Here is a 25,524-nt window from a genome sequence, read left to right as displayed (position 1 = left end):
GGGGTGGGGGCAGCTGGTTCTGTCAGCCTCGCGGGACTACAACTCCCGGCATGCTCTGCGCGGGGGGGGAAATCCCCAGCCTGTCAGCCTCGTGGGACTACAGCCCCCGGCATGCTCCGCGCGGGCAGGGCTGTCCCCTGTAAAGGGGGGCCGTCCTGCATAAAAGCGGCCTGAGAGGGAAACGACCCCCGATCCTGTCAGCCTCGCTGGACTACAACTCCCGGCATGCTCTGCGCGGGCAGAGCCGTTCCTAGTGAAGGGGGAGGGTCGGTCCTGTCAGCCTCGCGGGACTACAACTCCCGGCATGCTCTGCGCGGGCAGGGCCGTCCCTTGTAAATGGCGGGAGGGGTCGATCCTGTCAGCCACGCGGGACTACAGCTCCCGGCACGCTCTGCGCGGGCAGGGCCGTCCCTGGGGGGGGGGGGGGCACCCTTATCCTGTCAGCCTCGCGGGACTACAGCTCCCGGCATGCTCCGCGCGGGCAGGGCCGTCCCTTGTTAAAGGGGGGGGGGGTCGATCCTGTTAGCCTCGCGGGACTACAGCACCCGGCATGCTCTGCGCGGGCAGGGCCGTCCCTTTTTAAGGGGGGCCCCCATACTGCCTGCCTCGCCGGACTACAACTCCCAGCATGCTCTGCGCGGGCAGGGTCGTCCCTTGTTAAAGGGGGGTCGAGCCTGTCAGCCTCGCGGGACTACAACTCCCGGCATGCTCCGCGCGGGCAGGGCCGTCCCGCGTAAGAGCTGCCTGAGGGGGGGCGTGGGCGGGGCTTCCGGCGCGCAGGCGCAGTCGGGCGCCGCTGCGGGGTTCCCCGGGGCCCTTCCGGCGGGCTCGGCCAATCAGCGGGCGGCGGAGCGGGGCCCCGCCCCCTCTCCCCGCCCCGCCCCCCCACGGCACGCGGGGAGGGGGAGGGATCCTTATCCGCCATGGCCCACCCGGGCGACGGGGGAAACCCCTTCGCCGAGCCCCCGGACCTGGACAACCCTTTCCAGGTAGCCGGCCGGCCTGCTGACCTCTGACCTCTGACCCCTGACCCTTCCCCCGCCGGGCCTGGGCTGGGCTGAGGGGGGGGGAGGGGGAGCCACGCCCTCCGTCGACTATCTATTGAGCGCTCGGGGTGGGGGGGGGAGCCACGCCCTCGCTCGACTACTTACTGAGCGCTCACCACCACAGCGTGTGGGAGAGGGCCAGCCGGCAGGCACGATCGGATCGCATGGGGGAGGGGGGGCGACCTTTGACCCCTGACCCCTGCCGACCCGGGGCGGGGCAACGGAAAGAGGGTTCATTCATTCATTCAGTCGTATTTATTGAGCGCTTCCTGTGGGCAGAGCACTGTAGTAAGCGCTTGGGAAGGACACACATTCATTCATTCAATTGTATTCATTCAGTCAGTCCATCGTATTGAGGGAGCGCTGACTGCGTGAGGACTGGATTCATTCATTCATTCATTCAGTCGTATTTATTGAGCGCTTACTGTGTGCAGAGCACTGTAGTAAGCGCTTGGGAAGTACACACATTCATTCATTCATTCAATTGTATTTATTCAGTCAGTCCGTCGTATTGAGGGAGCGCCGACTGCGTGAGGAGCGCTGGATTCCTTCCTTCCTTCATTCATTCAGTCGTATTTATTGAGTGCTTACTGTGGGCAGAGCACTGTAGTAAGCGCTTGGGAAGTACGCACATTCATTCATTCATTCAGTTGTATTTATTCCCTCAGTCAGTCCGTCGTATTGAGGGAGCGCTGACTGCGTGAGGAGCGCTGCATTCCTTCCTTCCTTCATTCATTCAGTCGTATTTATTGAGTGCTTACTGCAGGCAGAGCACTGTACTAAGCGCTTGGGAAGTACACACATTCATTCATTCATTCAGTTGTATTTATTCATTCCGTCAGTCCATCGTATTGAGGGAGCGCTGACTTCGTGAGGAGCGCTGGATTCATTCCTTCATTCATTCATTCAGTCGTATTTATTGAGCGCTTACTGTGTACAGAGCACTGTAGTAAGCGCTTGGGAAGTACACACATTGATTCATTCATTCAGTTGTATTTATTCACTCAGTCCGTCATATTGAGGGAGCGCAGACTGCGTGAGGAGCGCTGGATTCCTTCCTTCCTTCATTCAGTCGTATTTATTGAGCGCTTACTGTGTGCAGAGCACTGTAGTAAGTGTTTGGGAAGTACACACATTCATTCATTCATTCAATTGTATTTATTCAGTCAGCCCATCGTATTGAGGGAGCACTGACTGCGTGAGGAGCGCCGGATTCCTTCCTTCCTTCATTCATTCAGTCGTATTTATTGAGCGCTTCCTGTGGGCAGAGCACTGTAGTAAGCGCTTGGGAAGTACACGCATTCATTCATTCAGTTGTATTCATTCAGTTAGTCCGTCGTATTGAGGGAGCGCTGACTGTGTGAGGAGCGCTGGATTCCTTCCTTCATTCATTCAGTCGTATTTATTGAGCGCTTACTGTGGGCAGAGCACTGTAGTAAGTGCTTGGGAAGTACACACATTCATTCATTCGTATTTATTCCCTCAGTCAGCCCATCGTATTGAGGGAGCGCAGACTGCGTGAGGAGCGCCGGATTCCTTCCTTCCTTCATTCATTCAGTCGTATTTATTGAGCGCTTACTGTGTGCAGAGCACTGCAGTAAGTGCCTGGGAAGGACACACATTCATTCATTCATTCAATTGTATTTATTCCCTCAGTCAGTCCATTGTATTGAGGGAGCGCTGACTGCGTGAGGAGCACTGGATTCCTTCATTCATTCATTCAGTCGTATTTATTGAGCGCTTACTGTGGGCAGAGCACTGTAGTAAGCGCTTGGGAAGTACACACATTCATTCATTCATTCAATTGTATTTAGTCCCTCAGTCAGTCCGTCGTACTGAGGGAGCGCTGACTGTGTGAGGAGCGCAGGATTCCTTCATTCATTCATACAGTCGTATTCATTGAGCGCTTACTGTGGGCAGAGCACTGTACTAAGCGCTTGGGAAGGACAAGTCGCCAACATATAGAGATGGTCCCTACCCGACAGCGGGCTCACTGTCTAGAACACATGTTCATTCATTCATTCATTCATTCAATTGTATTTATTGAGCGCTTCCTGTGGGCAGAGCACTGTAGTAAGCGCTTGGGAAGTACACACATTCATTCATTCATTCAATTGTACTTATTCCCTCAGTCAGTCCCTCCTACTGAGGGAGCGCTGACTGCGTGAGGAGCGCAGGATTCCTTCATTCATTCATGCAGTCGTATTCATTGAGCGCTTACTGTGGGCAGAGCACTGTACTAAGCGCTTGGGAAGGACAAGTCGCCAACATATAGGGATGGTCCCTACCCAACAGCGGGCTCACTGTCTAGAACACACGTTCATTCATTCATTCATTCATTCATTCAATTGTATTCATTCAGTCAGTTCGTCGTATTGAGGGAGCCCTGACTGCGTGAGGAGCGCTGGATTCCTTCATTCATTCATTCAATCGTATTTATTGAGCGCTTACTGTGGGCAGAGCACTGTACTAAGCGGTTGGGAAGGACAAGTCGGCAACACCTAGAGACGGTCCCTACCCAACAGCGGGCTCACTGTCTAGAACACACATTCATTCATTCATTCATTCAATTGTATTTATTCATTCAGTCAGTCCGTCCTATTGAGGGAGCACTGACTGCGTGAGGAGCGCTGGATTCCTTCCTTCATTCATTCATTCGTGTTTATTGAGCGCTTACTGTGTGCAGAGCACTGTACTAAGCGCTTAGGAAGGAGAAGTCGGCAACATCTAGAGACGGTCCCTACCCGACAATCAATCAATCAATCGTATTTATTGAGCGCTTACTATGTGCAGAGCACTGTACTAAGCGCTTGGGAAGTACAAATTGGCAACACATAGAGACAGTCCCTACCCGACAGTGGGCTCACTGTCTAGAACACACGTTCATTTATTCATTCATTCATTCAATTGTATTCATTCAGTCAGTTTGTCCTATTGAGGGAGCGCTGACTGCGTGAGGAGCGCTGGATTCCTTCCTTCCTTCATTCATTCAATCAATCGTATTGAGCGCTTACTGTGGGCAGAGCACTGTACTAAGCAGTTGGGAAGGACAAGTCAGCAACATCTAGAGACGGTCCCTACCCAACAATCAATCAATCGTATTTATTGAGCGCTTACTGTGTACAGAGCATGCATTCATTCATTCAATCGTATTTATTGGGCGCTTACTGTGGGCAGAGCACTGTACTAAGCGGTTGGGAAGGACAAGTCGGCAACATCTAGAGACGGTCCCTACCCAACAGCGGGCTCACTGTCTAGAACACACGTTCATTCAGTCATTCATTCATTCAATTGTATTTATTCATTCAGTCAGTCCGTCCTATTGAGGGAGCACTGACTGCGTGAGGAGCGCCGGATTGCTTCATTCATTCATTCAATCGTTTTTATTGAGCGTTTACTGTGTGCAGAGCACTGTACTAAGCGCTTGGGAAGGACAAGTTGGCAACATAGAGACGGTCCCTACCCAACAGTGGGCTCACAGGGGGTCCACTGCGCGCCCCCCCCCCCCCCCCCCCCCGTTTTCCTCCCCACAATCGGATCACTTTGGACGTGAGGGAACTGGGGGAGGGGGAAGAACGACCCTTAATAATAATAATGATAGCATTTATTAGGCTCTTACTATGTGCAAAGCACTGTTCTAAGCACTGGGGAGGTTACAGGGTGATCAGGTTGTCCCACGGGGGGCTCACAGTCTTAATCCCCATTTGACAGATGAGGGAACTGAGGCAGAGAGAAGTTAATAATAATAATGATGATGGTATTTGTTAAGCGCTTACTAGGTGCAAAGCACTGTTCTAAGCGCTGGGGTGGTTACAAGGTGATCAAGGTTGTCCCACGGGGGGCTTACAGTCTTCATCCCCATTTTCCACATGAGGGAACTGAGGCACAGAGAAGTTAATAATAATAATGATGATGGTATTTGTTAAGCGCTTACTATGTGCAAAGCACTGTTCTAAGCACTGGGGACGTTACAAGGTGATCAGGTTGTCCCACATGGGGCTCACAGTCTTAATCCCCATTTTACAGATGAGGGAACTGAGGCACAGAGAAGTTCATAATAATAATAAAAATGATGGTATTTGTTAAGAGCTTAGTATGGGCAAAGCACTGTTCTAAGCGCTGGGGAGGTTACCAGGTGATCAGGTTGTCCCACGGGGGGCTCACAGTCTTCGTACCCATTGTACAGATGAGGGAACTGAGGCACAAAGAAGTTAGTAATAATGATGGTATTTGTTAAGCGCTTACTATGTGCAAAGCACTGTTCTAAGCACTGGGGATGTTACAAGGTGATCAGGTTGTCCCACAGGGGGCTCACAGTCTTCATCCCCATTTTACAGATGAGGGAACTGAAGCACAGAGAATAATAATAATGATGATGATGGTATTTGTTATGCGCTTACTATGTGCAAAGCAGTGTTTTAAGCACTGGGGAGGTTACAAGCTGATCAGGTTGTCCCACGGGGGGGCTCACAGTCTTAATCCCCATTTTCCAGATGAGGGAACCGAGGCCCAGAGAAGCAAAGTGACTCGCCCAAAGTCACCCAGCTGACAATGGGCGGAGGCGGGATTTGAACCCACGACCTCCGACTCCAAAGCCCGGGCTCTTTCCACTGAGCCACGCTGACCCCTGACCGGCTGAGGGAGGGGGCAGCTTTGGCCTTGGGGGGTGGGGAAACTGAGGGTTGGGGTCTTTTTTGGGGGGGGGGTGTTTGGGCACGCGACCCCCTCCCCATTTTCCTCCACAAGATCGGATCACCTTGGACGCGAGGGAATGGCGACGATGACCCCTGAGTGGCTGGGGGAAGGGGCAGCCGTGGCCTTGGGGGGAGAGGCAACGGAAAGAAGGTTGGGGTCTTTTTTGGGGGGCAGGGGTTGGGCATGCGACCCCCTCCTCATTTTCCTCTCCCTCCATCCCAGGACCCGGCGGTCACCCAGCACCGGCCGTCCCCCCCGCCCCAGTATGCTACGCTGGACGTCTACAACCCCTTCGACAGCCACGAGGTGCGAGGCCGAGGGGCCCGGAGCCGGAGGGGACACAGCGGAGGGGTCTCCCGGGGTGGAGGGGACATTCATTCACTCACTCATTCATTCATTCAGTCGTCTTTATTCATCCATTTCATTTATTCGGTCGTATTTATTGAGCGCTGACTGTGTGCAGAGCATTCATTCACTCGTTCATTCATTCAGTTGTCTTCATTCATTTCATTTATTCAGTCGTATTTATTGAGCGCTGACTGTGTGCAGAGCATTCATTCACTCATTCAGTCAGTCGTCTTCATTCATTTCATTTATTCAGTCGTATTTATTGAGCGCTGACTGTGTGCAGAGCATTCATTCACTCTCTCATTCATTCATTCAGTCGTCTTCATTCATTTCATTCATTCAGTCGTCTTTATTCATTCGTTTCATTTATTCAGTTGTATTTATTGAGCGCTGACTGTGCAGAGCATTCATTCACTCATTCATTCAGTCAGTCGTCTTCATTCATTTCATTTATTCAGTCGTATTTATTGGGCGCTGACTGTGTGCAGAGCATTCATTCACTCATTCATTCATTCAGTCATCTTCATTCATTTCATTTATTCAGTCGTATTTATTGAGCGCTGACTGTGTGCAGAGCATTCATTCATTCAGTCGTCTTCATTCATTTCATTTATTCAATCGTATTTATTGAGCACTGACTGTGTGCAGAGCATTCATTCACTCATTCATTCATTCAGTCGTCTTTATTCATTCGTTTCATTTATTCAGTCGTATTTATTGAGCGCTGACTGTGTGCAGAGCATTCATTCACTCATTCAGTCAGTCAGTCTTTAGTCATTCATTTCATTTATTCAATCATATTTATTGAGCGCTGACTGTGTGCAGAGCATTCATTCACTCACTCATTCATTCATTCAGTCGTCTTTCTTCATTCATTTCATTTATTCAGTCGTATTTATTGAGCACTGACTGTGTGCAGAGCATTCATTCATTCAGTCGTCTTCATTCATTTCATTTATTCAATCGTATTTATTGAGCACTGACTGTGTGCAGAGCATTCATTCACTCATTCATTCATTCAGTCGTCTTTATTCATTCGTTTCATTTATTCAGTCGTATTTATTGAGCGCTGACTGTGTGCAGAGCATTCATTCACTCATTCAGTCAGTCAGTCTTTAGTCATTCATTTCATTTATTCAATCATATTTATTGAGCGCTGACTGTGTGCAGAGCATTCATTCACTCACTCATTCATTCATTCAGTCGTCTTTCTTCATTCATTTCATTTATTCAGTCGTATTTATTGAGCACTGACTGTGTGCAGAGCATTCATTCATTCAGTCGTCTTCATTCATTTCATTTATTCAATCGTATTTATTGAGCGCTGACTGTGTGCAGAGCATTCATTCACTCATTCATTCATTCAGTCGTCTTTCTTCATTCGTTTCATTTATTGTCGTATTTATTGAGCGCTGACTGTGTGCAGAGCATTCATTCACTCAATCATTCAGTCGTCTTCATTCATTTCATTTATTCAGTCGTATTTATTGAGCGCTGACTGTGTGAAGAGCATTCATTCACTCATTCATTCATTCAGTCGTCTTTATTCATTCGTTTCATTTATTGTCGTATTTATTGAGCGCTGACTGTGTTCAGAGCATTCATTCACTCACTCATTCAGTCAGTCAGTCGTCTTTAGTCATTCATTTCATTTATTCAGTCGTATTTATTGAGCTCTGACTGTGTGCAGAGCATTCATTCATTCAGTCATCTTCATTCATTTCATTTATTCAGTCGTATTTATTGAGCGCTGACTGTGTGCAGAGCATTCATTCATTCAGTCATCTTCATTCATTTCATTTATTCAGTCGTATTTATTGAGCGCTGACTGTGTGCAGAGCATTCATTCACTCATTCATTCATTCAGTCGTCTATTCATTCGTTTCATTTATTCAGTCGTATTTATTGAGCGCTGACTGTGTGCAGAGCATTCATTCACTCATTCATTCATTCAGTCGTCTTCATTCGTTTCATTTATTCAGTCGTATTTATTGAGCGCTGACTGTGTGCAGAGCATTCATTCACTCATTCATTCATTCAGTCGTCTTTATTCATTCGTTTCATTTATTCAGTCGTATTTATTGAGCGCTGACTGTGCAGAGCATTCATTCACTCACTCATTCATTCATTCAGTCGTCTTTCTTCATTTCATTTATTCAGTCGTATTTATTGAGCGCTGACTGTGTGCAGAGCATTCATTCACTCATTCATTCAGTCAGTTGTCTTTATTCATTCATTTCATTTATTGTCATATTTATTGAGCACTGACTGTGCAGAGCATTCATTCACTCATTCAGTCGGTCGTCTTTCTTCATTCGTTTCATTTATTCAGTCGTATTTATTGAGCGCTGACTGTGCAGAGCATTCATTCACTCATTCATTCATTCAGTCGTCTTCATTCATTTCATTTATTCAGTCGTATTTATTGAGCGCTGACTGTGTTCAGAGCATTCATTCACTCACTCATTCAGTCAGTCAGTCGTCTTTAGTCATTCATTTCATTTATTCAGTCGTATTGAGCGCTGACTGTGTGCAGAGCATTCATTCACTCATTCATTCAGTCAGTCGTCTTTCTTCATTCGTTTCATTTATTCAATCGTATTTATTGAGCGCTGACTGTGCAGAGCATTCATTCACTCATTCATTCATTCAGTCGTCTTTATTCATTCGTTTCATTTATTCAGTCGTATTTATTGAGCGCTGACTGTGTGCAGAGCATTCATTCACTCATTCATTCACTCGTCTTTATTCATTCGTTTCATTTATTCAGTCGTATTTATTGAGCGCTGACTGTGTGCAGAGCATTCATTCACTCACTCATTCATTCAGTCAGTCATCTTCATTCATTTCATTTATTCAGTCGTATTTATTGAGCGCTGACTGTGTGCAGAGCATTCATTCATTCAGTCGTCTTCATTCATTTCATTTATTCAATCGTATTTATTGAGCGCTGACTGTGTGCAGAGCATTCACTCATTCATTCAGTCAGTCGTCTTTATTCATTCATTTCATTTATTCAGTCGTATTTATTGAGTGCTGACTGTGTGCAGAGCATTCATTCACTCATTCATTCATTCAGTCGTCTTCATTCGTTTCATTTATTCAGTCGTATTTATTGAGCGCTGACTGTGTGCAGAGCATTCATTCATTCAGTCAGTCAGTCATCTTTATTCATTCGTTTCATTTATTCAGTCGTATTTATTGAGCGCTGACTGTGTGCAGAGCATTCATTCACTCATTCATTCATTCATTCGTCTATTCATTTGTTTCATTTGTTCAGTCGTATTTATTGAGCGCTGACTGTGTGCAGAGCATTCATTCACTCATTCATTCATTCAGTTGTCTTTATTCATTCATTTCATTTATTCAGCCTTATTTATTGAGCGCTGACTGTGTGCAGAGCATTCATTCACTCATTCGTTCATTCAGTCGTCTTTAGTCATTCATTTCATTTATTCAGTCGTATTGAGCGCTGACTGTGTGCAGAGCATTCATTCATTCACTCATTCATTCATTCAGTCATCTTTAGTTATTCATTTCATTTATTCAGTCGTATTGAGCGCTGACTGTGTGCAGAGCATTCATTCACTCATTCATTCATTCAGTCATCTTTCTTCATTCGTTTCATTTATTCAGTCATATTTATTGAGCGCTGACTGTGCAGAGCATTCATTCACGCATTCATTCAGTCAGTCGTCTTTATTCATTCATTTCATTTATTCAGTCGTATTTATTGAGCGCTGACTGTGTGCAGAGCATTCATTCACTCACTCATTCATTCAGTTGTCTTCATTCATTTCATTTATTGTCGTATTTATTGAGCGCTGACTGTGTGCAGAGCATTCATTCACTCACTCATTCATTCATTCAGTCATCTTTATTCATTCGTTTCATTTATTCAGTCGTATTTATTGAGCACTGACTGTGTGCAGAGCATTCATTCACTCATTCATTCATTCAGTCGTCTTTATTCATTTCATTTATTCAGCCTTACTTATTGAGCGCTGACTGTGTGCAGAGCATTCATTCACTCACTCATTCATTCATTCAGTCATCTTTAGTCATTCGTTTCATTTATTCAGTTGTATTTATTAAGCGCTGACTGTGTGCAGAGCATTCATTCACTCATTCATTCATTCAGTCATCTTTATTCATTCATTTCATTTATTGTCGTATTTATTGAGCGCTGACTGTGTGCAGAGCATTCATTCACTCATTCATTCATTCATTCGTCTATTCATTTGTTTCATTTGTTCAGTCGTATTTATTGAGCGCTGACTGTGTGCAGAGCATTCATTCACTCATTCATTCATTCAGTTGTCTTTATTCATTCATTTCATTTATTCAGCCTTATTTATTGAGCGCTGACTGTGTGCAGAGCATTCATTCACTCATTCGTTCATTCAGTCGTCTTTAGTCATTCATTTCATTTATTCAGTCGTATTTATTGAGCGCTGACTGTGTGCAGAGCATTCATTCATTCACTCATTCATTCATTCAGTCATCTTTAGTTATTCATTTCATTTATTCAGTCGTATTTATTGAGCGCTGACTGTGTGCAGAGCATTCATTCACTCATTCATTCATTCAGTCATCTTTCTTCATTCATTTCATTTATTCAATCGTATTTATTGAGCGCTGACTGTGTGCAGAGCATTCATTCACTCATTCATTCATTCAGTCATTTTCATTCATTTCATTTATTCAGTCGTATTTATTGAGCGCTGATTGTGTGCAGAGCATACTCTACCCATTAGACCACCCTGCTTTCCTGTGCACTTAGCGTGTGTCTGTGCGTATCCGCGTGTGCGGGGTGTGTGTATTTAAGTGCTCACTATGCGACAGGTACTGTACTAAGCACCAGGGGTAGAGATGAGCTTTTTCTCCCCCTTTTAGACTGTGAGCCCACTGTTGGGTAGGGACCGTCTCTAGATGTTGCCCACTTGGACTTCCCAAGCGCTTAGTACAGTGCTCTGCACACAGTAAACGCTCAATAAATACGATTGATGATGATGAGGAGGAGGAGGATGAGCTAGTCAGGTCTATTCAGTCACGTTTATTGAGCGCCGAACTGTGTGCGGAGCGCTGCACTAAGCAGTGGGGAAAAGTACAACCCAACAATAAACAGTGACATTCCTTGCCCACTACAAGCTTGCACTCTAGAGCGGGGGGAGGCAGACATTCATTCAGTCGTGTTCATTCATTCATTCAATCGTATTTATTGAGCGCTTACTGTGTGTACAGTGCTCTGCACACAGTAAGCGTGCAGTAAATACGATTGATTGCAGAGCACTGTACTAAGCGCTTGGGAAGTACGCGCTGGTTTTATTGAGCGCTTGCTGTGTGCAGAGCACTGTAGTAAGCGCTTGGGAAGTACACGCTGGTATTATTGAGCACTTACTGTGCAGAGCACTATACTATGTGCTTGGGAAGTACATGCTGGTTTTATTGAGTGCTTACTATGTACAGGGCACTGTAGTAAGTGCTTGGGAAGTACATGTTGGTTTTATTGAGCGCTTACTGTGTGCAGAGCACTGTACTAAGTGCTTGGGAAGTACACAGTTTATTGAGCGCTTACTGTGTGCAGAGTACTGTACTAAGCGCTTGGGAAGTACATGTTGGTTTTATTGAGCGCTTACTATGTGCAGAGCACTGTACTAAGCGCTTGGGAAGTACATGTTGGTTTTATTGAGTGCTTACTGTGTGCAGAGCACTGTAGTAAGCGCTTGGGAAGTACATGTTGGTTTTATTGAGCGCTTACTGTGTGCAGAGCACTGTAGTAAGCGCTTGGGAAGTACACGTTGGTTTTATTGAGCGCTTACTGTGTGCAGAGCACTGTAGTAAGCGCTTGGGAAGTACATGGGGCAGCCGAGTGAAGTATAGACTGGAGCGGGGAGAGGCAGGAGTCCGGGAGGACAATCAATCAATCAATCGTATTTATTGAGCGCTTACTGTGTGCAGAGCACTGTATTAAGCGCTTGGGAAGGACAAGTTGGCAGCATAGAGAGATGGTCCCCAGTCATTCAGTCATTCAATTGTATTTATTGAGCGCTCACTGTGTGCAGAGCACTGGACTAAGCGCTTGGGAAGGACAGGTTGGCAACAGACAGAGACGGTCCCTACCCAACATTCATTCAATCAGTCGTGTTTATTGAGCGCTTACTGTGTGCAGAGCACTATACTATGTGCTTGGGAATTACATGCTGGTTTTATTGAGTGCTTACTATGTACAGGGCACTGTAGTAAGTGCTTGGGAAGTACATGTTGGTTTTATTGAGCGCTTACTGTGTGCAGAGCACTGTACTAAGTGCTTGGGAAGTACACAGTTTATTGAGCGCTTACTGTGTGCAGAGTACTGTACTAAGCGCTTGGGAAGTACATGTTGGTTTTATTGAGCGCTTACTATGTGCAGAGCACTGTACTAAGCGCTTGGGAAGTACATGTTGGTTTTATTGAGTGCTTACTGTGTGCAGAGCACTGTAGTAAGCGCTTGGGAAGTACATGTTGGTTTTATTGAGCGCTTACTGTGTGCAGAGCACTGTAGTAAGCGCTTGGGAAGTACACGTTGGTTTTATTGAGCGCTTACTGTGTGCAGAGCACTGTAGTAAGCGCTTGGGAAGTACATGGGGCAGCCGAGTGAAGTATAGACTGGAGCGGGGAGAGGCAGGAGTCCGGGAGGACAATCAATCAATCAATCATATTTATTGAGCGCTTACTGTGTGCAGAGCACTGTACTAAGCGCTTGGGAAGGACAAGTTGGCAACATAGAGAGATGGTCCCCATTCATTCAGTCATTCAATTGTATTTATTGAGCGCTTACTGTGTGCAGAGCACTGGACTAAGCGCTTGGGAAGGACAGGTTGGCAACAGACAGAGACGGTCCCTACCCAACATTCATTCAATCGGTCGTGTTTATTGAGCGCTTACTGTGTGCAGAGCACTGGATTCATCAATCAATCAATCGTACTTCTTGAGCGCTTCCTGTGTGCAGAGCACTGTACTAAGCGCTTGGGAAGTACAAATTGGCAACATAGAGAGACGGTCCCTACCCAACAGTGGGCTCACAGTCTAGAAGGGGGACAGCGAGGAGGCCGTCAGCCAGGCGGGATGGGCTGAGCGACCGTATTAACACGGTAGCAGTTTGGATGGAGAGGAAAGGGCGGATTTGAGCAGTGTTGTGAAGGCTGAACCCACGGGATTTAGTGACAGACTGACCATTCATTCATCCAGTCGTATTTATTGAGCGCTTACTGTGTGCAGAGCACTGGACTGAGCGCTTGGGAAGTCCAAGTTGGCGTGGGTTGAATGGCAGAGAAGAGTCGAGGAGGACGCCAAGGTTGGATCCTTGGAGAAGCAGCGTGGCTCAGTGCTTTGGAGTCCTTTCCTTTCCTTTCCCTTCCCCACAGAACCTGTATATATGTATATATGTTTGTACATATTTATTACTCTATTTATTGATTGATTTTACTTGTACACATCTATTCTATTTCTTTTATTAGTATGTTTGGTTTTGTTCTCCGTCTCCCCCTTATAGACTGTGAGCCCACTGTTGGGCTGTCTCTCTATGTTGCCAACTTGGACTTTCCAAGCGCTTAGTCCAGTGCTCTGCACACAGTAAGCGCTCAATAAATACGATTGATGATGATGATGATGATGATGAGTCAGAGGTCACGGGTTCAAATCCCGGCTCCGCCCATTGTCAGCTGTGAGGCTTTAGGCAAGTCACTTCACTTCTCTGGGCCCTCATCTGTCAAATGGGGATGGAGACTGTAAGCCCCCCCGTGGGACAACCTGATCACCTTTTAACCTCCCCAGCGCTTAGAACAGTGCTTTGCACATAGTAAGCGCTCAATAAATACGATTGATGATGATGATGATGAGTCAGAGGTCACGGGTTCAAATCCCGGCTCCGCCCATTGTCAGCTGTGTGGCTTTAGGCAAGTCACTTCACTTCTCTGGGCCCTCATCTGTCAAATGGGGATGGAGACTGTAAGCCCCCCCGTGGGCCAACCTAATCACCTTGTAACCGCCTCAGCGCTTAGAACAGTGCTTTGCACATAGTAAGCGCTTAATAAATGCCATCATTATTATTATTATTATTGTCCAGCCCACGTCTCCCGCGGGGCTCACAGTCTTCATTCCCATTTTACGGATGAGGGAACTGAGGAACGGAGAAGTTAGGTGACTTGCCCAAGGTCCCGCACAGACAAGTTATTACTCTATTTTACTCATACATATTTACTATTCCGTTTATTTTGTTAACGATGTGCATCTAGTTTTATTTCTATTTGTTCTGACAACTTGACACCTGTCCACACCTTTTGTTTTGTCGTCTGTCTCCCCCCCGTCTAGACAGTGAGCCCGCTGTTGGGTAGGGACCGTCTCTATATGTTGCCGACTTGTACTTCCCAAGCGCTTAGTACAGTGCTCTGCACACAGTAAGCGCTCAATAAATACGATTGATTGATTGATTGATAGGGACCGTCTCTCTATGTTGCCGACTTGGACTTCCCAAGCGCTCAGTCCAGTGCTCTGCACACAGTAAGCGCTCAATAAATACGATTGATTAATTGATTGATAGGGACCGTCTCTCTATGTCGCCAACTTGGACTTCCCAAGCACTTAGTACAGTGCTCTGCTCACAGTAAGCGCTCAATAAATACGATTGAATGAATGACTGTGGGTTGAATGACAGAGAAAAGTGGAGGATAACGCCAAGCTTGGATCCAGCCCACGTCTCCCATGGGGCTCACAGTCTTCGTTCCCGTTTTACGGAGGAGGGAACTGAGGCACGGAGAAGCTAGGTGACTTGCCCGAGATCCCGGGAGCCGGGAGGAGAACCCAGGCCCTTCAGATTCATATATCATCATCATCGTCAATCGTATTTATTGAGCGCTTACTGTGTGCAGAGCACTGTATTAAGCGCTTGGGAAGTACAAACTGGCAACATATAGAGACAGTCCCTACCCAACAGTGGGCTCACAGTCTATGTTTGTAGGGATTTATTACTCGATTTATTTATTTGTTTTACTTGTACACATTTATTCTATTTATTTTATTCTGTTAACATGTTTGGTTTTGTTCTCCGTCTCCCCCTTCTAGACTGTGAGCCCGCTGTTGGGTAGGGACTGTCTCTCTATGTTGCCGACGTGGACTTCCCAAGCGCTTAGTCCAGTGCTCTGCACACAGTAAGCGCTCAATAAATGACCCCCGGCCCACGTCATCCCCCGGGCCTGGAATGCCCCCAATCCCTCCGCCCATCCGCCCAGCTCGCTCTCTTCCTCCCTTCAAGGCCCTGCTGAGAGCTCACCTCCTCCAGGAGGCCTTCCCAGACTGAGCCCCTTCCTTCCTCTCCCCCTCGTCCCCCTCTCCATCCCCCCATCTTACCTCCTTCCCTTCCCCACCGCACCCGTATATATGTATATATATTTGTACAGATTTATTACTCTATTTATTTATTTAACTTGTACATATCTATTCTGTTTATTTTCTTAAATTAGTATGTTTGGTTTTCTTCTCTGTCTCCCCCTTTTAGACTGTGAGCCCACGGTTGGGTAGGGACCGTCTCTATATGTTGCCGACTTGAACTTCCCAAGCGCTTAGTCCAGTGCTGTGCACACAGTAAGCGCTCAATAAATACGATTGATTGATTGATTACTCTATTTATTACTCTATTTATTTATTTTATTTGGATATATCTATTCTATTTATTTTATTTTGTTAGTAGGTTCGGTTTTGTTCTCTGTCTCCCCCTTTTAGACTGTGAGCCCACTGTTGGGTAGGGACTGTCTCTAGACGTGGCCAACCTGGACTTCGCAAGCGCTTAGTCCAGTGCTCTGCACAGAGTAAGCGCTCAATAAATACGATTGATTGATTGATTGATTACTCTATTTATTTTACTTGGATATATCTATTCTATTTATTTTATTTTGTGAGTATGTTTGGTTTTGTTCTCCGTCTCCCCCTTTTAGACCGTGAGCCCACTGTTGGGTGGGGACTGTCTCTAGACGTGGCCAACGTGGACTTCCCAAGCGCTTAGTCCAGTGCTCTGCGCACAGTAAGCGCTCACTAAATGCGATTGAATGAATGAATGAATGAATGAGTGAATGATGCCCAGACCCGGGTTCTACCCACTAGGCCACGCTGCTTACACCCAGTAGCGCTCAGGAAATAGCATCGATGGAGACCACTTGACGCCGGTTGCGTTGGGGGAGCTGGGGGTCTGTGGGACGCCGGTCCTCTCCGCCCTCACCCTCCGCCTCTCGCGCCAGCAGGCCCCGCCGCCCCCGTCCGCACCCCCGGCGCCGGCCAAACTGCCCCCCGCCGCGGCCCCTCCGGCCCCCCGCCGGCCCAGCCCCACAGACCCCAAGAACTACGGATCCTACGGCACCCAGGTACGGGGCGGCGGCGGCGGGAGGCGGGCGGGGGGTCTCCCCCATCCCCCCCGGACCCGCCCCTCATTCAGTCATTCGGCCGTACTTATTGAGTGCTTACTATTGCGCTGAAGAATAAGCGCTGGAGGGGATCCAAGGTGATCAGGTTGTCCCCCGTGGGGCTCCCAGGCTTCATCCCCATTTTACAGATGAGGTCGCTGAGGCTCAGGGAATAATAATGATGGTATTTGTTAAGCGCTTACTATGTGCCATGCACCGTTCTAAGCGCTGGGGGGGATTCAAGGTGATCAGGTTGTCCCCCGTGGGGCTCCCAGGCTTCATCCCCATTTTACAGATGAGGTTACTAAGGCTCAGAGAATAATAATGATGGTATTTGTTAAGCGCTTACTCTGTGCCCAGCACTGTTCTAAGCACTGGGGGGATACGAGGTGATCAGGTTGTCCCCCATGGGGTTCCCAGTCTTCATCCCCATTTTACTGATGGGGTCGCTGAGGCTCAGAGAATAATAATAATAATAATGATGGTATTTGTTAAGTGCTTTCTATGTGCCATGCATCCCCCCTAAGCGCTGGGGGGATGCATGGTGATCAGGTTGTACCCCGTGGGGCTCCCAGTCTTCATCCCCATTTTAGAGATGGGGTCGCTGAGGCTCAGAGAATAATAGTAATAATAATGATGGTATTTGTTAAGCGCTGACTATGTGCCATGCACCATTTTAAGCGCTGGGGAGGTTACAAGGTGATCAGGTTGTCCCCCGTGGGGCTCCCAGTCTTCATCCCCATTTTACAGATGAGGTCGCTGAGGCTCAGGGAATAATAATGATGGTATTTGTTAAGCGCTTACTCTGTGCCATGCACCGTTCTAAGCACTGGGGAGGATACGAGGGGATCAGGTTGTTCCCCGTGGGGCTCCCAGTCTTCATCCCCATTTTAGAGATGAGGTTGCTGAGGCTCAGAGAATAATAATAATAATGATGATGGTATTTGTTAAGCGCTTACTCTGTGCCATGCACCGTTCTAAGCAGTGGGGGGGATACAAGGTGATCAGGTTGTCCTCCGTGGGGCTCCCAATCTTCATCCCCATTTTAGAGATGGGGTTGCTGAGGCTCAGAGAATAATAATAATAATAATAATGATGGTATTTGTTAAGCGCTTACTCTGTGCCATGCACCGTTCTAAGCACTGGTGGGGATATGAGGTGAGCAGGTTGTCCCCCGTGGGGCTCCCAGTCTTCATCCCCATTTTACAGATGGGGTAGCTGAGGCTCAGAGAATAATAATAATAATAATGATGGTATTTGTTAAGCGCTGACTATGCGCCATGCACTGTTCTAAGCGCTGGGGGGGGATACAAGGGAATCAGGTTGTCCCCCGTGGGGCTCACGGTCTTCATCCCCATTTTACAGAGGAGGGAACAGAGGCCCGGAGAAGGGAAGCGTCTTGCCCAAAGTCACACAGCGGGTGGGGCCGGGATTAGAACCCACAACCTCTGACTCCCAAGCCCGGGCTTTTTTTTTTTTTTTTTGGTAATGGTATTCGTCAAGCGTTTACTATGCGCGAAGCGCTGGGGGAGATACAAGGACATCAGGTTGTCCCCCGCGGGGCTCACGGTCTTGGTCCCCATTTGACGGGTGAGGGAGCTGAGGCCCAGAGAAGTGAGTGAAGTGACTTGTCCCAGGTCGCACAGCAAACGTGTAGCGGAGCGGGGGATTAGAACCCATGACCTCGGGCTCTTTCCCCTGAGCCGCGCTGCTTCTCCCCCCTCACGCCGCCTTCTCCCCCCACCTCAGCAGCAGGCAGCGGCGGCGGTGGCCACGGCGGACCTACTGAGGCAGCAAGAGGAGCTGAACCGCAAGGCCGAGGAGCTGGACCGGCGAGAGCAGGAGCTCCGCCATGCCGAGGCCTTGGGGGGAGCCTCACCCCGTGAGTCCGGGCCCGGGGCGCCCCAAAATCAATAACAATAACAACAACGATGGCATTCGTAAAGCGCTTACTCCGTGCCACAGTCTCAATCAATCAATCAATCAATCAATCGTATTTATTGAGCGCTTACTGTGGGCAGAGCACTGGACTAAGCGCTTGGGAAGTCCAAGTTGGCAACTTATAGAACCGGTCCCTACCCAACAGCGGGCTCACGGTCGAGAAGGGGGAGACGGAGAACAAAACCAAACACACCAAACCAAACAGTATATATACGTTTGTACGTGTTTATTACCCTAGTTATTTCATTTGTACCCGTTCACTCTATATTTATTTTATTTTGTTAATGCGTTTAGTCGCGTTGTCTGTCTCCCGCTTCTAGACTGTGAGCCCGCCGTCGGGTAGGGATTCAAGGCATTCAAGGCCCTGCTGAGAGCTCACCTCCTCCAGGAGGCCTTCCCAGACTGAGCCCCTTCCTTCCTCTCCCCCTCATCCCCCTCTCCATCCCCCCGTCTTACCTCCTTCCCTTCCCCACAGCACCTGTATATATGGATATATGGTTGTACATATTTATTACTCTATTTATTTATTTATTTTACTTGTACATTTCTATCCTACTTATTTTATTTTGTTGGTATGTTTGGTTCTGTTCTCCGTCTCCCCCTTTTAGACTGTGAGCCCACTGTTGGGTAGGGACTGTCTCTATGTGATGCCAATTTGTACTTCCCAAGCGCTTAGTACAGTGCTCTGCACATAGTAAGCGCTCAATAAATACGACTGATTGATTGATTGATTGATAGGGACCGGCTCTCGATGTGGCCGACTTGGACTTCCCAAGCGCTTAGTCCGGCGCTCTGCGCGCAGTAAGCGCTCAGTAAAGACGGCTGGACGAATCATCATCATCATCAATCATCAAGCAGTACATATTTATTACTCTACTTATTTATTTATTTATTTATTTTACTTGTACATTTCTATCCTACTTATTTTATTTTGTTGGTATGTTTGGTTCTGTTCTCTGTCTCCCCCTTCTAGGCTGTGAGCCCACTGTTGGTAGGGACTGTCTCTATGTGATGCCAATTTGTACTTCCCAAGCGCTTAGTACAGTGCTCTGCACACAGTAAGCGCTCAATAAATACGATTGATTGATTGATTGATCAATCGTATTTATTGAGCGCTTACTATGTGCAGAGCACTGTACTAAGTGTACTAATGAATGAATGAATGGATGCATATTAACATGATGAAATGAGTAGATACGTACAAGTGATCCCCGTTGGGCGGATGAGGTCACCGAGGCGCTGAGGGGGCCGGGATTTGAACCCGCCACCTCTGGTTGCAAAGCCCGGGCTCCCTCCCACCGAGCCGCGCGGCTTCCGACGGGGGCGTCCGCCGTGACGCCCCCCGACCCCTCGTCCCCTCGGCGTTTCAGCCCGGCGGAACAACTGGCCCCCGCTGCCCGCCTTCTGTCCCGTGCAGCCCTGCTTCTTCCAGGACATCGCCGTGGAGATCCCCCAGGAGTTCCAGCGCGTAGTGACCGCCATGTACTACCTCTGGCTGTGTAGGTTTGGGGGGACGGGGGCGCGGGGGACCCGGGGCGGGGGGCCCCCGAGCCGCCCACCCTGACGCCCGCCATGCCCGCCCCCTCGCCAGGCAGCACCGCCTCCCTCCTCCTCAACTTCGTGGCCTCCTTGGCCTGGTTCTGCGTGAGCACCGACAGGGGCTCGGACTTTGGCCTGGCCCTCCTCTGGGCCCTCATCTTCACCCCCTGTTCCTTCGTCTGCTGGTACCGGCCCATGTACAAGGCCTTCAGGTGGGCCCGGGGGACCCGCTCGCGGCCACGGGCTGGGGGGCGGACGGGCAACGGGGTCATCCTTCCGCGTCCCTAATCCGCCCCCCTTCCCTTCTCTCTCTCTCCCACCGCAGGAGTGACAGTTCCTTCAATTTCTTCGTCTTCTTCTTCGTTTTCTTCGTTCAGGACGCGGTGTACGTGCTCCAGGCCATCGGCATCCCCGGCTGGGGCTTCAGGTGAGGGGCCGGGGGCAGGGAAGCGGGGGAAAGAGGGTGCCCAAAGAGCAGTGACCGTCTTCCTCTCTCCGTTCATTCAATCGTCTTCATTCACTCATTCAGTCGTATTTATCGAGCGCTTACTGTGGGCAGAGCGCCGGACTAAGCGCTTGGGTCGTCCAAGTCGGCAACGTCTAGAGACGGTCCCTACCCAACGGCGGGCTCACAGTCTAGTTGGGTAGGGACCGTCTCTAGATGTTGCCAACTTGTACTTCCAAAGCGCTTAGTCCAGTGCTCTGCACACGGTAAGCGCTCAATAAATGCGATTGATGATGATGAAGGGGGGTGCCAGACCATTCATTCAATCGTATTTATTGAGAGCTTACTAAGCGCTTGGGAAGTACAAGTCGGCAACGTCTAGAGACGGTCCCTACCCAACGGCGGGCTCACAGTCTAGTTGGGTAGGGACCGTCTCTAGATGTTGCCAACTTGTACTTCCCAAGCGCTTAGTCCAGTGCTCTGCACACGGTAAGCGCTCAATAAATGCGATTGATGATGATGAAGGGGGTGCCAGACCATTCATTCAATCGTATTTATTGAGAGCTTACTAAGCGCTTGGGAAGTCCAAGTCGGCAACGTCTAGAGACGGTCCCTACCCAACGGCGGGCTCACAGTCTAGTTGGGTAGGGACCGTCTCTAGATGTTGCCAACTTGTACTTCCCAAGCGCTTAGTCCAGTGCTCTGCACACAGTAAGCGCTCAATAAATGCGATTGATGATGATGAAGGGGGTGACAGACCATTCATTCAATCGTACTTATTGAGAGCTTACTAAGCGCTTGGGAAGTCCAAGTTGGCAACGTCTAGAGACGGTCCCTACCCAACAGCGGGCTCGCGGTCTAGAAGGGGGAGACAGACCATTCATTCATTCATTCAGTCGTATTTATTGAGCGCTTACTGTGTGCAGAGCGCTGTACTAAGCACTTGGGAAGTCGAAGTTGGCAACATCTAGAGACGGTCCCTACCCAACAGCGGGCTCACAGTCTAGAAGGGGGAGACAGACCATTCATTCATTCATTCAGTCGTATTTATTGAGCGCTTACTGTGTGCGGAGCACCGGACTAAGCGCTTGGGAAGTCCAAGAAGTTGGCAACATATAGAGACGGTCCCTACCCAACAGCGGGCTCGCAGTCTAGAAGATGATAATGATGGCGTTTCTTAAGCGCTTACTATGTGCCAAGCACTGTTCTAAGCGCTGGGGAGGTCACAAGGTGATCAGGTTGTCCCACGGGGAGCTCACAGTCTTAATCCTCATTTTACAGATGAGGTGACTGAGGCCCAGAGAAATGACTTGCCCAAAGTCACCCAGCTGACAAGTGGCGGAGCCGGGATTTGAATCCATGACCTCTGACTCCAAAGCCCGGGCTCTTTCCACTGAGCCACGCTGCTTCTCGTATTGAGCGCTTACTGTGTGCGGAGCACTGTACCAAGCGCTTACCAACTTGGACTTCCCAAGCGCTTAGTCCGGTGCTCCGCACACAGTAAGCGCTCAATAAATACGATTGAATGAATGAATGAATATACATATAGAGATGGTCCCTACGCAACAGCAGGCTCCCATTCATTCAATCGTATTGATTGAGCGCTTACTGTGTGCAGAGCACCGTACTAAGCGCTTGGGAAGTCCAAGTTGGCAACATATAGAGACGGTCCCTACCCAACAGCAGGCTCACAGTCTAGAAGGGGAAGACAGACAATTCATTCATTCATTCAATCGTATTTATTGAGCGCTTACTGTGTGCAGAGCACTGGACTAAGCTCTTGGGAAGTACAAGTTGGCAACATCTAGAGACGGTCCCTACCCGACAACGGGCTTGCGGTCTAGAAGTAAGCGCTCAATAAATACGATTGAATGAATGAATGAACATACATATAGACACGGTCCCTACGCAACAATGGGCTCCCATTCATTCAATTGTATTGATTGAGCGCTTACTGTGTGCAGAGCACTGTACTAAGCGCTTGGGAAGTCCAAGTTGGCAACATACAGAGACGGTCCCTACCCAACAGCGGGCTCACAGCCTAGAAGGGGGAGGCAGGCAGCCAAACTAAACACGTGGACAGGTGTCAAGTCGCCAATTTGTACTTCCCAAGCGCTTAGTACGGTGCTCTGCACATAGTAAGCGCTCAATAAATACGATTGATGGTGATGATGATGATGATCAGAACAAATGGAAGTAAAGCAAGATAATAATAATAATAAAATGATGGCATTTATTAAGCGCTTACTATGTGCCAAGCACCGTCCTAAGCGCAGGGGAGGCTACAAGGTGATCAGGTTGTCCCACGGGGGGGGCTCCCGGTCTTCATCCCCATTTCCCAGATGAGGCCGCTGAGGCCCGGAGAAGCGAAGTGACTCGCCCAGACGCACGCCATTAACAAAATAAATAGAATCGTAAATATGTACGAGTAAAATAGAGCAATAAATCTGTCCAGACATCAATAAAGGTGTAGTGGCGGGGGGGGGGGGGGGGGGGGAGGAGGAGAGGGAAAAGGGGGCTGAGTGTGGGAAGGCCTCCGGTCCTCGCTCCGGTTGGCTTCGGCCCATCCGTCCCCCCCTCCACCTTGGTCTTCTTTCCGTCCGCGGTGGTCTCTCCCCTTTCCCCCCCTCCCCTCCATCCTCTCTCCTCTCCCCCTTCCTCCCCCCGCGCCCCCCATCCCCGTCTCCCCTTGGCAGCGGCTGGGTCTCGGCGCTGATGGTGTTGAAGAGCAACCCGCCGGTGGCCGTCCTGGCGCTCCCCGTCGCCCTGCTGTTCACGGGCATCGCTGTGCTGGGCATCGTCCTGCTCAAACGGGTGAGGCGGGCGCTCGGGTTCCCCCGGGGGGGCGAGGCCGCGCTGGGCATCATCATCAATCGTATTGAGCGCTTACTATGTGCAGAGCACTGTACTAAGCGCTTGGGAAGGACAAACTGGGCATCCCCGGGGTGTCGTCGCCACGGTGACGGCCCCCCCATCCCCGCTACGCCCACCCCGCGGGTAGATCCACTCCCTGTACCGGCGCACGGGGGCCAGCTTCCAGAAGGCCCAGGAGGAGTTCGCCGCCGGCGTCTTCGCCAACCCCGCCGTGCGCACCGCCGCCGCCTCCGCCGCCTTCCGGGGACCCTGACCGCCCCCCCGGGACCCCCCGGGACCCCCGGGCGCCCACCCGGACCGACCCCCGGGCCCTCCCGCCTGACGCCCCCAGCCCCTGCCCCGTGCCAAGCCGGGCTCTGCGGTTATTTAAATAAAGGAAACACGACTGGATCGGAGGAGGATGCCGCCTCGTTGCGGGGGGCGTCGCGGGGGGCCGGAGGAAGCCCTTAATTATAACAATAATAATAATAATGGCATTTATTAAGCGCTTACGATGTGCAAAGCACCGTTCTAAGCGCTGGGGAGGTTACAAGGTGATCAGCCACGGCGGGGGCTCCCAGTCTTCATCCCCGTTTTCCAGATGAGGGAACTGAGGCTCTAGATGTTGCCAATTTGTACTTCCCAAGCACTTAGTACAGTGCTCTGCACATAGTAAGCGCTCAATAAATACGATTGATGATGATGATGAGGCCCAGAGAAGTGAGGTGACTTCATCATCATCAACCGTCAACAATTGTATTTATTGAGCGCTTGCTGTGTGCAGAGCACTGTACTAAGCGCTTGGGAAGTACAAATTGGCAACATATAGAGACTCAACAGTGGGCTCACAGTCTAAAACTTGCCCAAAGTCACCCAGCTGACAAGTGGCAGAGCCGGGATTTGAACCTGTGACCTCTGAGTCCAAAGCCCGGGCTCTTTTCCACCGAGCCCACGCTGCTTCTCTGTAATAATGGCATTTGTTAAGCGCTTACTATGTGCAAAGCACCGTTCTGAGCGCTGGGGAGGTTACAAGGTGATCGGGTGGTCCCACGGGGTGGGGGCTCCCAGTCTTCATCCCCGTTTTCCAGATGAGGGAACTGAGGCCCAGAGAAGTGAAGTGACTTCGTCATCATCAACCGTCATCAATCGTATTTATTGAGCGCTCACTGTGTGCAGAGCACTGTACTAAGCGCTTGGGAAGTACAAATTGGCAACATATAGAGACCCAACAGGGGGCTCACAGTCTAAAAGCTGGCCCAAAGTCACCCGGCTGACAAGTGGCGGAGCCGGGATTTGAACCCGTGACCTCTGAGTCCAAAGCCCGGGCTCTTTTCCGCCGAGCCCACGCTGCTTCTCTATAATAATGGCATTTGTTAAGCGCTTACTATGTGCAAGGCACTGTTCTAAGCGCTGGGGGGGATATAACATGATCAGGTTGTCCCCCGGGGGGCTCACGGTAAATCCCCGTTTACAGATGAGGTAACTGAGGCTCAGAGAAGTGAAGTGACTTGCCCAAGGTCACACAGCAGACATATGGCAGAGCCGGCATTCGAACCCGTGACCTCTGACTCCAAAGCCCGGGCTCTTTCCACTGAGCCACGCTGCGCTTACTGTGTGCAGAGCACTGGACTTGATGATGATGATGATGAGGGCTACTATGTGCTCTAAGCTCTGCGGGAGGGATACAAGGCAATCAAGTTGCCCCCCGTGGGGCTCACAGCCTTCACCCCCATTTTCCAGACGAGTGAACTGAGGCTCAGAGAAGTGAAGCGACCTGCCCAAGGTCACACAGCAGGCGTGTGGCGGAGCTGGGATTCGAACCCGTGACCTCTGACTCCAAAGCCCGGGCTCTTTCCACTGAGCCACGCTGCGCTTACTGTGTGCAGAGCACTGGACTTGATGATGATGATGATGATGATGATGATGATGAGGGCTGCTATAATAATAATAATAATAGGCATTTGTTAAGCGCTTACTATGTGCAAAGCACTGTTCTAAGCGCTGGGGAGGATACAGGGTGATCAGGTTGTCCCACGTGGGGCTCACAGTCTTAATCCCCATTTTACAGATGAGGTAACTGAGGCCTAGAGAAGTTAAGTGACTTGCCCAAGATCACACAGCAGACATGTGGTGGGGTCGGGATTCGAACCCATGACCTCTGACTCCAAAGCCCGTGCTCTTTCCACTGAGCCACGCTGCCCTAAGCTCTGTGCTACGTGCTATG

General features: G+C 49.3%; 1 protein-coding gene across 3 annotated transcripts; it reads left to right on the top strand.

The window, feature by feature from the left end:
* Positions 1 to 912: 912 nt before the first annotated feature.
* Positions 913 to 23,784, top strand: SCAMP3 (secretory carrier membrane protein 3). 3 transcript variants are annotated; one of them, XM_038768768.1, is made up of 9 exons: positions 913 to 989; positions 5,964 to 6,047; positions 16,364 to 16,483; positions 18,278 to 18,404; positions 19,834 to 19,962; positions 20,055 to 20,214; positions 20,328 to 20,429; positions 23,144 to 23,261; positions 23,449 to 23,784. In XM_038768768.1, the coding sequence occupies exons 1-9, from the start codon at positions 924 to 926 to the stop codon at positions 23,572 to 23,574; spliced, it is 1,032 nt and encodes a 343-aa protein (XP_038624696.1). In that variant the 5' UTR covers positions 913 to 923; the 3' UTR covers positions 23,575 to 23,784. The 3 variants fall into 3 exon arrangements, with proteins under 3 accessions (XP_038624696.1, XP_038624695.1, XP_038624693.1); XM_038768767.1 differs by lacking the exon at positions 16,364 to 16,483 and having other exon boundaries at positions 18,275 to 18,404; positions 23,449 to 23,783; XM_038768765.1 differs by lacking the exon at positions 16,364 to 16,483 and having other exon boundaries at positions 18,272 to 18,404; positions 23,449 to 23,783.
* The last annotated feature ends 1,740 nt before the right edge of the window (positions 23,785 to 25,524 follow it).

This window comes from Tachyglossus aculeatus, chromosome Y4 (genome assembly GCF_015852505.1).
Source record: "Tachyglossus aculeatus isolate mTacAcu1 chromosome Y4, mTacAcu1.pri, whole genome shotgun sequence".
NCBI lineage: Eukaryota > Metazoa > Chordata > Mammalia > Monotremata > Tachyglossidae > Tachyglossus > Tachyglossus aculeatus.
The sequence above is the reverse complement of the archived record's forward strand: the minus strand, read 5'-3'. Positions and strand labels throughout refer to the sequence as shown.

What these genes read in the sequence shown, in the direction of transcription:
- SCAMP3 (XM_038768768.1), top strand. Translation starts at nt 924, where the DNA reads ATGGCCCACCCGGGCGACGGGGGAAACCCCTTCGCCGAGCCCCCGGAC. An exon ending in ACGGATCCTACGGCACCCAG is followed by an intron (nt 16,484 to 18,277) that starts GTACGGGGCGGC and finishes CCTCAGCAGCAG; the next exon opens with GCAGCGGCGGCGGTGGCCAC. An exon ending in CCCATGTACAAGGCCTTCAG is followed by an intron (nt 20,215 to 20,327) that starts GTGGGCCCGGGG and finishes CTCCCACCGCAG; the next exon opens with GAGTGACAGTTCCTTCAATT.